We start from the raw sequence: 15,525 nt of genomic DNA, 5'->3' as shown, positions 1-15,525 counted from the left end.
AAGGAAAACACAACCTGAAGAGAAAAGGAGAAAAGGAAAGCACAAAAAAAAAAAAAAAAAAAAAAGGAAAGAAAGAAAAGAAAAGGGAGAATCAGAAAAGACAAAACAGCTGTCCATATTTTGGATTTGTGACGTTTTCTGCATGATATTTTCTGACTTCCAGTCATTTTAAACTACATTTTCTTCTCCAGGTTAAATCCTTTGGTTAATATTTAAAACCATACTTTCACTGAATCATACAAGGAAAAGTGTTTTATCACCTCTGCTTTTTGAAACCACATATTCATATAATGGACTTCTCTTTTCAGAAAGATCCAATATTCTAGAGTCGACATGACAAAACTGTCTATTGCTGGCAATATAAGCAAGGTCCTCTGATGAAGGCAGCATGCCTTAGTAAAATTTAAGTACAAAACTCTCTGTTTTGCTGTCACACACACACACACACCCCCAGTAAATTTATAGTAAGTAAAACCAAAGGACAATATGAGAGACCCATAACTCAGAAGCTGACTGGAACTGGAAGGGGGAGCCAAGGATATCATTCTTAGGCAATAATTTGCTTTGAGGTGCTTCACTGCCTCCATGTTTTGCAGGTGATTAACTGATTTACTCAAATACATTACCAATTTCAAAATATTTTTAACTTTTAAATTCAGAACTTCACCTAGATGTTTAGCTGACTTTCTCGACCTCAGCCCTGAGGTTGGAGTTACCGTCTTCTCAAGCACAGTGTAAGAATCCTGCGTTCTTTACCTGGCTGCCTGGCAACATCTTCCTTTTCAGCAGAATAGAAAATATAATCCACAGTTATGGCACTTCGGGAATGACAAGTGGTCACTTCTGGAATTCCAGTGTCAGGAAAATAATGTGAATAAACAGATGACAAGCTGAAATGGTGCTGTAAATTTGAAGATAATCTAAATTGAAAAGAAAAATAGCTTAGCATCCATAAAGTTTTTCTTGATTTTCAGAATCCTTCCTGTTTAAAGCACTTTCTCATTTAATTTCCAGACAAAGCCAGACATTCAGACAAACTTTATTTAAACAGACCACATCACAACTTGGCATTCTTTTATTCCTGTGGTGATATCCAAAACCCATTAACAAGGCTGTGATACGTGGGGTAAAAGCTCAATTATTAACATATTAATATGATTTATTATTTATGATGTGGTTTATTATTATTAATAAAACATATCTGAGAGCCTGCACTTCCTAATAAATATGTATTTTAAAACAATTTATAAGTTATTTGTTGTATTTTTAAGAAAGAAAAAGTGGCCTTTATGAATGTTACGTAGAAGCCACCAGAGTTTTGATGTCAGAGAGGCTATATTTTTCTACGATTATTCTTGCTACGACATATCAGATAATTTTGTACTGCATCTTAAAACAGCTTCTATAATGGTTTATATTTATCTCATGTTACAAATACATGTGATGTACTAAAGAGTTTAAAAATCATTTCCAATAAACACATCTTGAAGTTTAAAGATCTTTTAATTGGGAAAAAAATTTTTTTTAAGCTTTTAAAAATTCAACATTTAACAAATATCCACTAAGTTTTAGGCACCATCTTAGGTGCTTACGATAGACACATAAAGATGCCTTTTAAAGAGCTCAATGTCAAAGAACAAAGGTTATTCTTTCAAAATGCCCTTACTTTCCACTTTTAGCAACGTTTTATGTCTAAGGACTTATATTTACAATATTATTAAATGTAAAATAGGTTTCCTGCAAACTGTTCTCTTACTATAAATCTTTTGGTTTATAGATATAAGCGTTGCATATAAGCACACTACATTTATATATGCTTAAAAGTATCTTTTCTTATACCTCATTTTGTTATAAAAAGATTTTAGAATTACTCAAAACACAGTATTTGTTGGGTTTGCCTTTTTATTAATCTTACTCAGGGAGGGCGCCTGGGTGGCTCAGTTAAGGGTCTGCCTTTGGCTCAGGTCACGCTCCCAGGGTCCTGGGATCCAGTCCTGTATCCAGTTCCCTGCTCAGCAGGGAGTCTGCTTCTCCCTCTACCCTTCCCCCCTGCTCGTCATCTCTCTCTTTCTCAAATAAACAAAATCTTTTAAAAAAAATCTTGGGGAAATTTTTACTGTATTTGAAAGGTTTAATCATGAATTTTTAAATATTCTTTTTTAAAAATTCAAAAAATGTTGCTTCCTATCTTACTAGGTTCTTGTACATGAGATGATATTTTCTCAATACAAAGTATACAAAATAAAATAAGACCGAGAAGAAAGCAGATAAAATGAATAAGAGGGGATTCTAATTTGGTCCCTAAATATAAATGTTAAAACAAAAATTAAAACAAATAAAAGAGCCACAATATAAAATCAAAACATTTTAAGAATCTCCGAAAGAGACAAGATTTCAATCTCCATCCTGCTATATTCACATACATCTGCTTCTCAACCATAGCCCCAAATATTCATGCTTCTTTAATAATAAGGAGTCCAGGGCACCTTCACCCCTCCACCTTTGGTAACTTTTCCCTGTAGTTCAAGAGATATAAATATTTATGTAAACTATATAATTTAAATATAAATACTTATACTGGCATATTCTTTTTTGGATCAATTCTCCTACAGATTGTTTTGAGATCTAGTAAGTCAAAGGAGGCTAAGCATCCTCCTGAAATCTGAAAGGTATTTTCCTGTAATCTTGACCTTTGTTTAAACATGTAATAGCAATATATTTCAGAGTTCTAGCTGCTCCAGGTCCATGGACAGGCTCTTTGCTTTAAATAACACTGTTTAAGCCCTTACTATGAATCAAACATCAAGCTTTCCATGCTTTTCTCATGTAATCCTCCCAACTATCCGAAGCATAGATAAGGAAACCGAATCTCAGAGATGTTAAGTTTCTTGCTCAGAATCACACAGCTAAAATGGAACACGGTTAGGAACTCAGGTCTATTTGAGTTAGGAGCCATCATTCTTCACCAGCATGGAAAAACACCTTTTTCATTTTTTATCCAAGTGATTTTTGAGAAACGATTTTTTGCTCAACTAAAGTCAGTAAATGTCTACTGTTACTTTCCAGAACTCACTTTTCAGCTGTCACTAGGACCTCTGTTTTGTCCAGCTCTGTCTGTGTCAGGTCACTGTCTATAAGAACAAAGAAGAACATATTAAACTATTCAATATACTGTTCTGTTCTAGTTTGCAATAGAATAGTCCCCTTATTCTAGGAATGATATTCAAGACATGTCTAGTTTCAATAGATGCCTAAAGTTAAACGTTCCATCAGGGAACCTTTATGTTTTGATGGTCTCCATAATTAGCAAAACTGAAATGAAAACATTTCCAAAGCAACATGCGAGTAACTCATGCAGATAATTTTGGAAGGTCAACTTAAGAATGGTAAATTTAGAATTCATTAAGAAAAGGAATAAGCAGGTATCATGTTTTTATATATGAATATTCATCCCTGAGATGTTATCCCTTGAAAAATTTCGTTTGATGTCTTCAAATGGAACACTATTATCAAGGAGACTGCCCAAATGTACTGCAAACACTTACCTGTCTTCTCTACCTTTGGTAAGTGCCGTACCTCATACACACAGTCCTGTGAGATACCTAGGTTTGGGGGCCAGATTGGAATAGATAAAATTCTTTGTCCCCGTGAAGACTGTTCCTGGCCAGATACCTAAACAAAATTTCAACAGGTATCTTAAGTGAATAGATTTTAAATAGTTTATGTATTGAAAAGTTTATGTCTTAAATAAGAGGAAATCCAAGAATGGTATGTATTACCCTTTATTCATCCTAGTAAGTGATTATTTGTGCTTATGACATCTTGTTGAAATACAATTCAGAAAGCAGTTATTATTTACATAAAAATGGCAATATTCTCCTTTCCTGTACATGTCATTCTAATTGGCACATTTATATGATCTATTACCTTGGACTAATACTGCCCCTCCTTTTTTGCTACCTGCAATTATATTAATATAAAATGTATATAAAATACTAAGTGAGATCAACTCTTACAAAATTTTAAAACTATGGCTCAAACCTCAGTGGTGGAGAGCTTATTTTGGTTAAAATCCTGAAGATCAAATGATCTGAAGTAAGCAACAGAAAGCACAATGAAGATAAAACATGAGAGAAGTATGGGATATAGTCAGCTAAGAAATTAAAATGTTTACCATTATGGAAAGGAAAATGTACATAATAAAGAAATATTAAGTTACTCTTTTGCCAACTATAGTGCCCACATCCAACATTCAAAATTCTGTTATACCCCATTATGAGAAGTAGCTTATTTATGAAGTATTAATGTCCATCAATGCTTTTATTTTTCTTCTTCTCCCTCATTTTGGATTTTTTGCTGCCTGCCAATTCCTCCAAGCAGAATGTTGCCATGAATAGATGGAAAAGATGAAATTCAACCAAGCGAGCATCATTACTCATTACTAGTTGGGGAACATCAGCATAACTTGGTAAAGCGAGGGTCCCAGGTCATCCAAGGTTTTCAAACAGCCATGTAATGAGTATCCTCACACTACAATGAACAGAGAGACTAAGTCCGCCTCCTAATAATGATGAAGCAAGCACTTACCTTGCCGATGGCAAGTCCTTCATAATTCAATTTTCCTTCCTTTATAAAACTATAGAGCGGAGAACCAGGAACAGAATTAAAGTCACCACACATAATGATAGGGCAGAAGCTGCCATCTTTCTGATGGGCAACACTGGAAATCTCTGCCAGAAGCATTGCCAATTGGGTCAACTTAATATCTCCTCGCCTTGGGTTATACAACAGATGTGTGTTAGCTACACAGATCACAGGAGAGGCAGCACTCGGAATTTTGGGCTGCAAGAGTAACACTAATCCAACATTGTCTCTGTCCAACAGAGGAACGTCACGGCGGTAGAATTCCACTGGGTTCACTGATAAGAGTGAAAACTTGGAATGTTTGAAGCATATGGCACAGCCATCAGGTTTCCTTCCGGTCCGCATCTTGTATTCACAGTGATAACCTATGAGGAAGAAAGAAAATTAACATGGGGACTGCCATATAAATATATATGGCAAAACACAGCTCTCCTAATATCTCTTGTCAAAGTGGATTCTCCAAAGCACTAATAATGCAGGATGTTAAGTGTGGGACTGGGTCTAGGTCCTAGGAATGGGTCTCTTTACTGGCAGACTTCAGTCTTAAATACGCTAATGTATGATCATGCTCTCATTTCCATCCTAGGAAAAGTCATGACAAAGACAGTAAGGCCTTATGATAACCTACACCCTCCCAGCCCCCTCTCTGACCTCTCTGCCTCTGACTCTTCCTTGCTTGCTCTACTCCACACACACTTCACCACATGCCTTTGGGCACTTCTGGCTCAGGGCCTTTGCTTTGCTATTTCCATTGTCTGGAAGGCTCTAGGCATGGCTCGTTCCTTCACCTCCTTGAAGTCTCTGCTCAAATGTTACCTTCTCTGGTTGTTTAAAATTGAAACCTGACCCATTCTACTTTCCTGCTTTTGTCCAAAATTATCATTACTTCATATGCTATTTAAGTATTTCTTTGGTTTATTATCAGCCTTTCTCCACCAGAATGTAGGCTCCCCAAGGACAGAGACTTCTTACCCTTTGGCTCACTGCTAGAGCACAGCCTAGACTAGTGCACAGGATACAGCAGGCATTCAAAAAATATGTGCTCAGGAATGAATGCAAAGTAGGCAGCATTTCTTAAATAGATGAACTGTTTCTCGAAGTGTTCATTCATCAAACAGGTTTTTAGCTTCTACCCATTTGTTACTGGTAGACACTGGTGTTATAATGATGAATCAGACAGAATGGTCCCTGATATGGAACTCAGAAACTTAGGGGTCTAGTGGTGGGTAGAACAACTCCTGGAAAGGAATCCATTAAGAGATTCTTACATACTTTTCTGTCTGAATTAAAATTATATATCAAGGGAGGCCTGGTTGCTGCAGTTGGCCGGGTGTCTTGACTCTTGGTTTTGGCTGATGTTGTGATCTCAGGAGTGTGGGATCGAGCCCCACAGCAGGCTCAGCGTGGAGCCTGCTTAAGAGTCTCTCTCCTTCTGCCCCAAACCCCCAAAAGAAATAAATCTTAAAAAAATAATAATAATAAATAAAATTATATATCAACCCAAAAGTTCCCACTTAAAATACCTCAATCTTTTTCCTGACCTTTTGAAATGGGTATTAAGTTTTTTCAAAATTAAGATTTTTTTGCCTAAATACACCATACATCTTTGTTAGCACATTAACAATACACAAATCTTTCTCAGTAAATTGGGCTAAAATAAAGGTCACATTGTACCCAAAGATTCCAAACTTGGCCTGATCTCTGCTCCATAATGATCTTCTTGAACTTCTTGCAAACAAAGTACCTTGGAAGAAAAAAATGGCTTGAATTAAAACAGAGAGCAAATACGAATTTTCTGATGCTTTCATCTTTAAAAACAGCCTTCTAAAATTCTAAAAACCTAACGAAAGTTGAAATAAAAAGACATAATGCTTTTTTCTTAAGACTACCAAATTAATATCTCTAGATTTGATCAGTCCCCAAAAACTTGGCCTTTAATTACATGAAGCTCTCTCTCTCTTACTATCCAAAACTGGAATTTCCCAAAAGAGGTATTTTAAATTTATATGTTGAGATATTTTTTCTGAATTACAATGTTCACCAATACTAAATCCTTCTAGTCCTTTCTTAAGGTGATTTCTTTCAATGTATGTAGATTTTTACAGGCATGACTTACATTTCAAATCAATAGGAATACTTACTGAATATTTAACACACTGCCAGTCCCTGTCTCAAAACTGATGGGCAAGCAGAACTTCCTGGGTCTTTTTTGAAAATTCAATGATTATTTATACTAACAGCCATTAGCAAATGCCTCTTTGGAAGTCATGACGCATTGTTATAAACTGTTCCATCACTGCATTTAAAACCGTCTTCCCTTCCTACCCCACAAACAAAAGGGATAAAACCATTTAGTTCACGAATGACCTTTTCTTATGGGAAGAATTCTGATGATATTCTGCACTTACGTCTGCATCAAAGTGTTTAATTTCTTTCAGAATATTAGGAAACCTAAAACTCCAGTGTAAAACTGGCCGCCGGCAGTGTCTATACAGGTGTGAATTGTCTTCCAATAAATCTTGTGAAAGTATATTATAGGACATCACTGAAAAGTCGAACTTGTTATCACTGTCTTCACATTTGGGGTCAACATTTTTGTCTCCTAGGATCTTCGTCTTGTCTTTGTTATGGTTACATATATATTCCCAGTGTCGTTGTATTGTGCCTGTTAAAATATATTGAACAAAATATAAATAATTAATGAAAAACAGATGAAATATCACCTTGCATGTAAGTTATTTCTTGCCTTTTAAAAATTCCCGCAAGCAATGAACAGAATGTTTTCCCCTAGGAAATGGCAACACAGCACTAAGAAACTAGAAGTTGTCATCAAATCGATTACAAAGGCAGTACAGTGATATAATGACTGACCAGCAGGTATAAAACAAGTTTAAAAGATCTAGCAAGTCATTTTGGAGACTGAGAGAGTGTTAATAAAGCTAAGACTGTATAGTTTCTCACTTACTTATGGTTAAGAAGTGGCTCTGCCAGACATGCTCAGCAATTTCCTAACCAGGATAATATACAGTTGACCACTGAACAATGCAGGGGCAGAGGGGAAGGTTAAGGGCACTGTGCAGCTAAAAATCCACATAAAACTGCTGACTCCTTCAAAACTTAACTACTAATAGCCTACGGTTGACTGGAAGCCTTACCAACAACATAAACAGTAGATTAACACATAAGTTGTCTATTATATGTATTTTATACTGTATTCTTACAATAAAGTAAGCTGAAGAAAAGAAAATGTTATTAAGAAAATCATAAAGAAAATACATTTACAGTACTGTACTGTACTTATCAAAAAAGTACACGTTTAAGTGGACCCACGCAGTTAGACTGTTGTTCAAGGGTCAACTGTATTTGTATGTCACAGTTGGCTTTTCAATAGTTTATTTCCTATTAGTAAGATAAGATTATCAAATGATTAAGTTCTAGAAATGACTCATCTCAGAACTCTGGTTTAGACATGAATGGTATATGATGGCAATATATGGAAGTGGTATTTAATGGAACGATGCAGACAAAATGAACAAAAGATGTCTTTTTAATGTACACCAAAGCAAAAGTTAAAGATACCATAGTTGTAGAATGCTAGTAAATGACAAGGGCTGGTTGAAGAACCTAGCATGCAGCAACCAGGAACGTGTGATGGTTTATATTCTGCAAAGACACGTGTACCCTGACAGTGATGAAAAGACAATCAAAAAGCATGAGATTTCGCAAATATAGGCAGTCTTCGACTTAGAAATGACCTACAAACACACACACAAATATACATACATACACCCCTTTGATCTTGTCTCCCTCACCCCACTGAAGGAGGACACTCTTACTGCCATAGAAGCCATGAGGAAAAATGTGGAACTTCTAGAGAATCTATGAGCTCAACAGAAGGGGAAAACAAGAAATGGGAAGAACTTGGGAGAACAGATTTGGAGATCAATTTTCAAGCATGATTAAATTTACAGGAAACACCTCAGCCCTAGAATACCTCCCTTTTCCTGCCTGAAGTTTTCACTTTACTGGATTACAATGCCTAAGATTCTACCAATTAAAAATTAAATTGAGGAAAAATAATTCTATACACAGGGGAAAAAAAAGACCAAAAGGAAATGTACTGGTATTTTTAAGAGCAGTTATCTCCGAGTGGAAGGACTGTGGGTGATTTTTCTAAATCTTCCACAATGATGATATATTCATAATCAGAGTATCAATATACTCCATGAAAATGCCAATAGAGTGAAATTTAAAAATACCCTCTGGTAAACGAGTTTAGTAAGATTGCTTTCCTCAAAATCTAAATGCTGATAGTGGCTGCACGGAGGGAATAGACATTTTGACCAGAGGCTAGAAGAGGAAGATCATTTTTATGAATAGTGAGGTCTGGGTGGAACAGGGGTGTTGGAGACTTACGATACCATGAAGGTACTAAGAGCCTGAGGAGAAGGGTCCAGAAAAAAAGGTGGATGGAAGGAAAACCAAACTAAACAAAAGCCGTCCAGGATTATAGAACTTAGCCTGGAGCTTGTCCTATGGTCAGGAAAGGGACGGAAAAACTATCCCCTTCTGTATCCTTCGCTAAACATGGAGAATCCTACCTGCAAAGGCCCAGAACTACAGCTAATTGCACGGACTCCACAGGACTACTCTGAGATTTGTAACAGTTTCCATGGGGGAAACGGAAATGGATGGCGAACAACTGACTCTCAAGAACTAATTACCTAGAACACAATTCATTCATAAACTGGGGACTGTCTATGATGGTTTTAGCCACAAATCACAGTCTTCATAGGTATATGAGCTGCAAAGGGCTCTAGTCATGCAAACAAAATACAAGCGACCATCACAAAGTTACAGCACTATCCTGCTGTCACCACCACATTAAAATATGAAAGATGAAGGTCCAGAGAAGTTGTTGATATTTTCTTGTAAAATATGTATATGTAAGGGCATTGAGATTGTATTGTCCGGACAAGTGTCTGTAAGCCAACTCTTTTTGCAATTCCATTTTTGAAATAACTGAAATCATGAGATTACCTAATTAACAGAGTGGCTTTCAAACTTCTAGACCTTGTACAACTCTTTGACATTACTTTTCATGTCATGACCATCAACTCCTGGTATCCTGGGGCTGGGACGATGGCGTATAAATACATATTTTCTCCTGACCACATTTGCTTTTAATAAACATACAGAAATGTGTTTGAATGCTAGGGTTCCATGGAAGACAACTTGAAGACGACTTTTAGAGACGACCATCTTTGGCCTTCATAGACTTCACAACATAAATTCACACTACAAAAGCTTATATACCTTCCATGTCAGGAGGAACAAGGTGATCACAGCAGAGAAGACAGATGAATCAAAGAAAGTAAGCAATAGGCCTGATCAGGTTTTTAGGGTGCCTAATTAAAAAGTCATAATTGTGTCACACAAATCCTTCAAATGCCACTTTAAAGTGACAGGCAAGTTAGAAGGCTGTTCTCTTGATGGAAAAGTATTAGTGAGTTATCGGAAGTCACAAATATGGCTTAACGAAGAGCATTTTCCTTATTCACAACACCTAGGAAGAATGGACATATAAAGAGTCAGGTCGCAATCAAAGTTTATCAGTATGTAAATGTAATCCCCCATCTGTTAAAGGGAAAACACCACCACCAGGATTTTCTGAGTACCTACTATGAAGCCGACAATGTATTAGGCACTTTGACATGTCTCATTTCATCCTCAACAGGCTTTCAAAGCAGGCATTATTTCACACTAGGAAACCAAGGAGCAGAGAGGTTCCCTAACCTGTCCAAGTCCACACAATTAGTGGTGGAGCGGAATGAGAGCCCATGTTTACTTTAGTACGCCACAGCTCCGCTGAGAGCACACCAGATTTACAAAAGGCTAAACCAGAGAGTAGTGTGCTGACCTGATGAACAACGAATACGGGAATGAAAAGCAATCTCATGTCATCATACAGCCCTAGACTTATAGATAATGGATTGATTGTTCTTAGAAACCTAATTTTAATGCCTCTAACACCTTTCATTCATTCAAATATTTGTTGATGAACACATGCTGTGATCAAGTATTATACCAATAGATTTTCACTCCCAGTGCTTAAAATTTCTACTCAAATGTGTAGCAGAATTTCCACTTAAAAGAGCACTAACTTCGAGCTAACCTTCTAGCTCTCACTTCCAAGTGAGACTCACTTTGAGTGTTTTCCTTTGACAAACTTCTGTGAGCTCCCTACACATTAACACCTACACGGTCTATTTCCAAGTATCGTCAGAGGAATTCTCTTCACTGAAAACCATTGCTCAGTAAGAAAGATAACTCAAAATTCTACTTAGATAATTCATATATACTTTGGGGGAGGAGCAGGGCTGGCAGCACAAAGGGAGTCTTGTGAATTATTTGGAGTAAAAAGAATATGACAAAACTAGAAAAGATCAACATATTTAGAAAAAAACTGTTTCTCAAAGTTCAATAAGAGGTCATTCCCTTATTAACAGATAAAACTTTCCCCAGTCTCTCAAGGTTATATCAATAGAATCCACTATGAGAAATATACTGAATAAGCTAAAATCTTATTCTGTAAGAAAATATCTTTCATTTATGATTGCATCTATTTAAGAATATCCTTTTGTCTTACATAAAAAAGCCAGCATTAAACTGGCTGGCACAGTTGCTACAGCACGCAATTTTTGATCTTGGGGTTGTCTGAGTTCCACGTTGGATGTGGAGATTACTTAAAAATAACATCTTCAAAAAAATAAATAAATAATAAAAACATGAAATTTAATTTTTTAAATAGATATGTGGACTCCCTAGAACATATACCAATTTCTAGGAAGTCTAAGAACCTCTGTTTTAAAAACAATGGATTTGATAATTATTCTTAAGTTAGACTTAATGTTTTACTTAGTCGTACATTCCTTCCCAACCTTATTCTCTCTAGATATAGTTCCTTCTATATTTACTGCCAGAAATACACAATAAAAGATAAAAATAGATATAAAGACCTAATTTTAAAAAATCATTTCCTTTTTCCTAATGGAAAACTATTGGCTGAAAATAAATACTAAACCCCTCCAAAATCTGGAGGAGTTTTTAAGGATTATTAGATAGTAAAGTTTCAATAATTCTACAGCTTCTGTCTATTTCTGCACCAAGATAAATGTCACCTTTACCTTGGTGTTTTCTTCGTTTTGATGAAGGCTCATCTCCCTCAGAGTTCATGATGTAACTAGAGAGATGAATCAAAGAGGTCTGGCTCAGGTTGTCAGGTCTCCAGTTCCAGTACTGAAACGGAGTTCTAGACTCAAACAAACAAGGTGGTCTCCAATTTAGTGAAAAATGCCTACTACTGAAGTATGGGTAAGGAACACGAGAATAATGTCCAGGCCACCTCATACAACTAGAAATATGTCTGTTCCAGCAACACCTTTGCAGATTCTCCCACGGTGTCGTCCAATCTCTGCCCAGACTCTTCTGGTGATGGGGTAACATGGGGTATCTAAAAGAAATAAATACACTCCTTGAGGCACCACTATTTGTTCAGCTATAGTACCCAAAATCCAAATCTGTTTCCTCAAGGGAAGATAATGTCTAATATTTAAAATCTGACTTCTAAATCATGAAGGATGGTTGAGGGGGAACAGCCATGATTTAATTATTAGTAGCAACATCTCAAAACTCTCTCTAAACACCTATGAATGGTATTCGAAATACTTAACATAGAATCCACCAGCCTCCCAAAATACCACACACACTTCAAAAAGTCCTCAGTTCATCTGAGAGATTAACCAACCATCAAACTGGTTTTCAGAGTAGCTTTCTAATATCAAATAAACTCTATGGATCCATAAAATCCACGGCAAATGTAATACTTGATTCAATATGGAACACTTAAGCTGAGTACAATTAAAGCGACTCTCTCCTCCAACTTGGGTTTGGGGTAGAAACATGTTTCTGAACAGTTTTTTACACCAAGATTACATATTTCCGAACATTTGTATAGCTAAGAAAACAAAAACCTATCACAACTTCACAAAACTACCTCTCTTGCTAATCAGTAGGTGGATAATTTATTTTTCCATCTTTTTTTTATTTTTTTAAGGCATGCCTCTCCTTGAGGGAAATGAAATGGGATAGCCACTACTTATTAATAATTCACCAATACTTCAAACCCAACAGCACCAATTTACTGATCATCCAAAATATCTCCAAAGTAGTGTTATCATTAACTTGAATAGTTATGTTGCTCTTGGGCTCTCTTAAGAAACAATGCAACTTAAGCACCATTTTCTTACCATACTACTCTGGCCAAATTTTGGATTCAGAGGACTTCTATCCTTTCCCAGAATTCATTAAAGGTGCACTTTCACGATAGTGTTAATAATGTCTACTTCTACCACCAAAGAAATTTTGCTTAAACTGTATTTACTGTTATTTGATTTTTATACATTCATTTTAAAGGCATTTAAATTTTTTATGATGTATTTTTGTTGTTTAAGCATTCTCAAATTGTTCTCTAAATTCAGCTTAATTGTAAATCTTTAAAGGCATGACATGGACATCCTATTCTGCTTTGCAACAACTCTGAAAGCCAAAGAGATTTAGGTGCTTGCTCCAGACGCTTTCTATCCTAATAGAATACCATATTGAAATACAATTCTCGCCCTACAAAACTTATTCTCTATATATGCAGTTACTTATATAGATGTCTTTTTCTCAAGATGATGACCTCCTTCAAGGCCAGAGCTTTCTTATTAATTTTAATCCCGGTCTCTCCCCAAGTGCCTAGCACAGTGCCTGGCACACAGCTGGTACTCAGGAAAACATTGTTGAACTGAGTTATCATCAAGCCCCGGACTACAGGAGATTAAAACCAGATCCCCATAATTTATATAATAATTAATACAGTGTTGTGTTTCCCAGGTGCGGTACACCAGTCCGTTTCACATGGTACACAATTAAACTTTTTGATTTTTCACATCTAAGTATTTATTAGGAAAAACCCATAATGAGTACGTCAAACCCAAGATTTCGTGGATACTGCTTAGGGCGACGCTAATATAGGCAGCATTACTGAAGTGCTTTTTTTTTTTTAAATGAGTCAATTTCAAGAAAAAATGTAGTACACACCAGTGTGGAACGAGAATTTGCTAACAACCTTAAAGGCTGGCATACAAATGACTGAAGTGTGAGAGACACTGACACCAGAAACAACAAACCCCTGGACGTGCGTGCGCCGCACGCGCCCCCCTCGGGGTCAGGCCACCCCCGGACCTACGGCGGACCGGCAGTCTCCCCGCCGACGCTCAGCACCCAGTGGGAGCTGAGGGCTGGGAGGAGGCCGGCGATCGGGGGGCTCGGGCTGGCTCGGGGGCAGGGCAGGGGAAATGGGCCGGGTCTCCAAGGCCCAGCCAGGTCGGGTAGGCACGACCCTGCCGGCGACCGATAGCCCCGGGCCCAGCCCGGACCCCGTCCGCCGAACGCCCCGCCGGCTGCGTGCCGGGTTTACCTATCCCTCGGGGTCTCCGGAGGCTCGTCCCGGCGGCACCGCCGCCCGGACCCTCTTCCTCCTCCTTCCTCCCCCAGCCCGCCCCGCCCCGGGTTAACCCGGGCCGCCCGCCCCCGCTCCTCCCTCCTCCCTCCTGCCACCCAGCCCTACTGACCGGCCTCTCCCCACCACACAGCGGCCGTAGCCCCTCCTCACACAGCGCCACGCTTCCATCTTCCCCTCCGCGGGCGTCCAATTCCCAGGCTCCGGGCTCAACCTCAACCTTTACGCCCGATCCGGCGGCCCAAAGCACCAGGGGTTCCCCATCACTAGACGTCGGGACTCCCGGCCCGGCTGCAAGGCATGCTGGGAGGCTCAGGCTCGCCCGCCGCCAAGTCCCCATCTTGCGCCGCGAAAGACTCCGAATTGCTTCAACCCCGAATTGCGTTCAGGTAGCATGCGCAGAGTGTGGAGAAGCCCGCGCAGCCATTTCGGATTAGGGCAAACACCTGACCTCTCTCTTAAAGATACAAGAACTAAACTAAGGGCTAAAGGGCTTTATGAAGGCTACCGGAGGGTACGGGGTGGTTGACTGCGTGAGAGCTAAGAAGAAAAAAAATATGTTTTAGCGTATTTTTATGATGTTCTTGGGAGATGCAAAAGGCGGATGCCCAAGGTGGGGAAATACCATTCTCTGTGTCCCCGTAGAACTGTGGTACCAGGGATTTTTGCAGTTAATTTTGAGGGAACACATCCACGGGGGTCACTTTTAAGTGTATGCGTGTGTCCTGTGTGTCTTTCCTCAAATTTAGTATAGGACGCTAGGTTATTGGAAAGCATTACTTAAGCGGAGACCATTCCGAGAGAGATAGAGACAGAGACAGAGAGAGAAACTGAGGAAGAAGGAAGAATAAACTGGGGAGGGGGAAAGGGTACTGGAAGGCAGAATCACTGTTTTTGTAGGCTCTGGTGGAAATACAGGGGTTCCCGTGAGCCTCTGGTTACATTTTAGTCACCTAATCGGTACATAACATAACATAACAGCACTACAACTTAGGCATGAGTGAAGCTTATCTAACCCACGTATTTTCTCTGCAAGTCACCTCACAGACGTGCTTAGCAACACTAGACAGCACTTCAGAACTGCACTTGGGGGGCCACTTTAAACAGCAGAATCACCAACAAAAAGCACAAAAATGTGAAATGCATGGTACTAAATAGACTGTGAAGAGGACACTTGTTTATAGTGTGAGAGCTGAAACGAGGGCAAGCTTTGTTTCCTTCAGCCTCACCTGGGAACATGCAGGTTGGACAATTAAATTTTTCACCACTCCGCATGAATGATTGCAGAAGCATCTGAGGGGGCACCTGGGTGGCTC

General features: G+C 38.5%; 1 protein-coding gene across 5 annotated transcripts in view; it reads right to left on the bottom strand.

The window, feature by feature from the left end:
* The window catches only part of ANGEL2 (angel homolog 2), an 18,773-nt gene extending 3,515 nt beyond the window's left edge, over nucleotides 1-15,258 (bottom strand). The window contains exons 1-8 of one of the 5 annotated variants that reach the window (XM_008701155.2): nucleotides 14,322-14,501; nucleotides 11,832-12,157; nucleotides 7,053-7,309; nucleotides 6,319-6,388; nucleotides 4,588-5,009; nucleotides 3,546-3,672; nucleotides 3,074-3,131; nucleotides 757-920 (exon numbers count right to left, since the gene is read on the bottom strand). In XM_008701155.2, the coding sequence (XP_008699377.1) occupies nucleotides 757-920; nucleotides 3,074-3,131; nucleotides 3,546-3,672; nucleotides 4,588-5,009; nucleotides 6,319-6,388; nucleotides 7,053-7,309; nucleotides 11,832-12,157; nucleotides 14,322-14,380 (1,483 nt within the window). In that variant the 5' untranslated portion in view covers nucleotides 14,381-14,501. Of the gene's footprint in view, nucleotides 1-756; nucleotides 921-3,073; nucleotides 3,132-3,545; nucleotides 3,673-4,587; nucleotides 5,010-6,318; nucleotides 6,389-7,052; nucleotides 7,310-11,831; nucleotides 12,158-14,167; nucleotides 14,252-14,321 lie in introns of those variants that run through there. The other 4 variants (XM_008701156.2, XM_040636342.1, XM_008701158.2 and 1 more) reach the window with 4 other exon arrangements.
* Between the last annotated feature and the right edge of the window lie 267 nt (nucleotides 15,259-15,525).

Source organism: Ursus maritimus, unplaced genomic scaffold, assembly GCF_017311325.1.
Source record: "Ursus maritimus isolate PB19 unplaced genomic scaffold, ASM1731132v1 scaffold_2, whole genome shotgun sequence".
In the NCBI taxonomy this organism is placed as follows: Eukaryota; Metazoa; Chordata; class Mammalia; order Carnivora; family Ursidae; genus Ursus; species Ursus maritimus.
The sequence above is the reverse complement of the archived record's forward strand: the minus strand, read 5'-3'. Positions and strand labels throughout refer to the sequence as shown.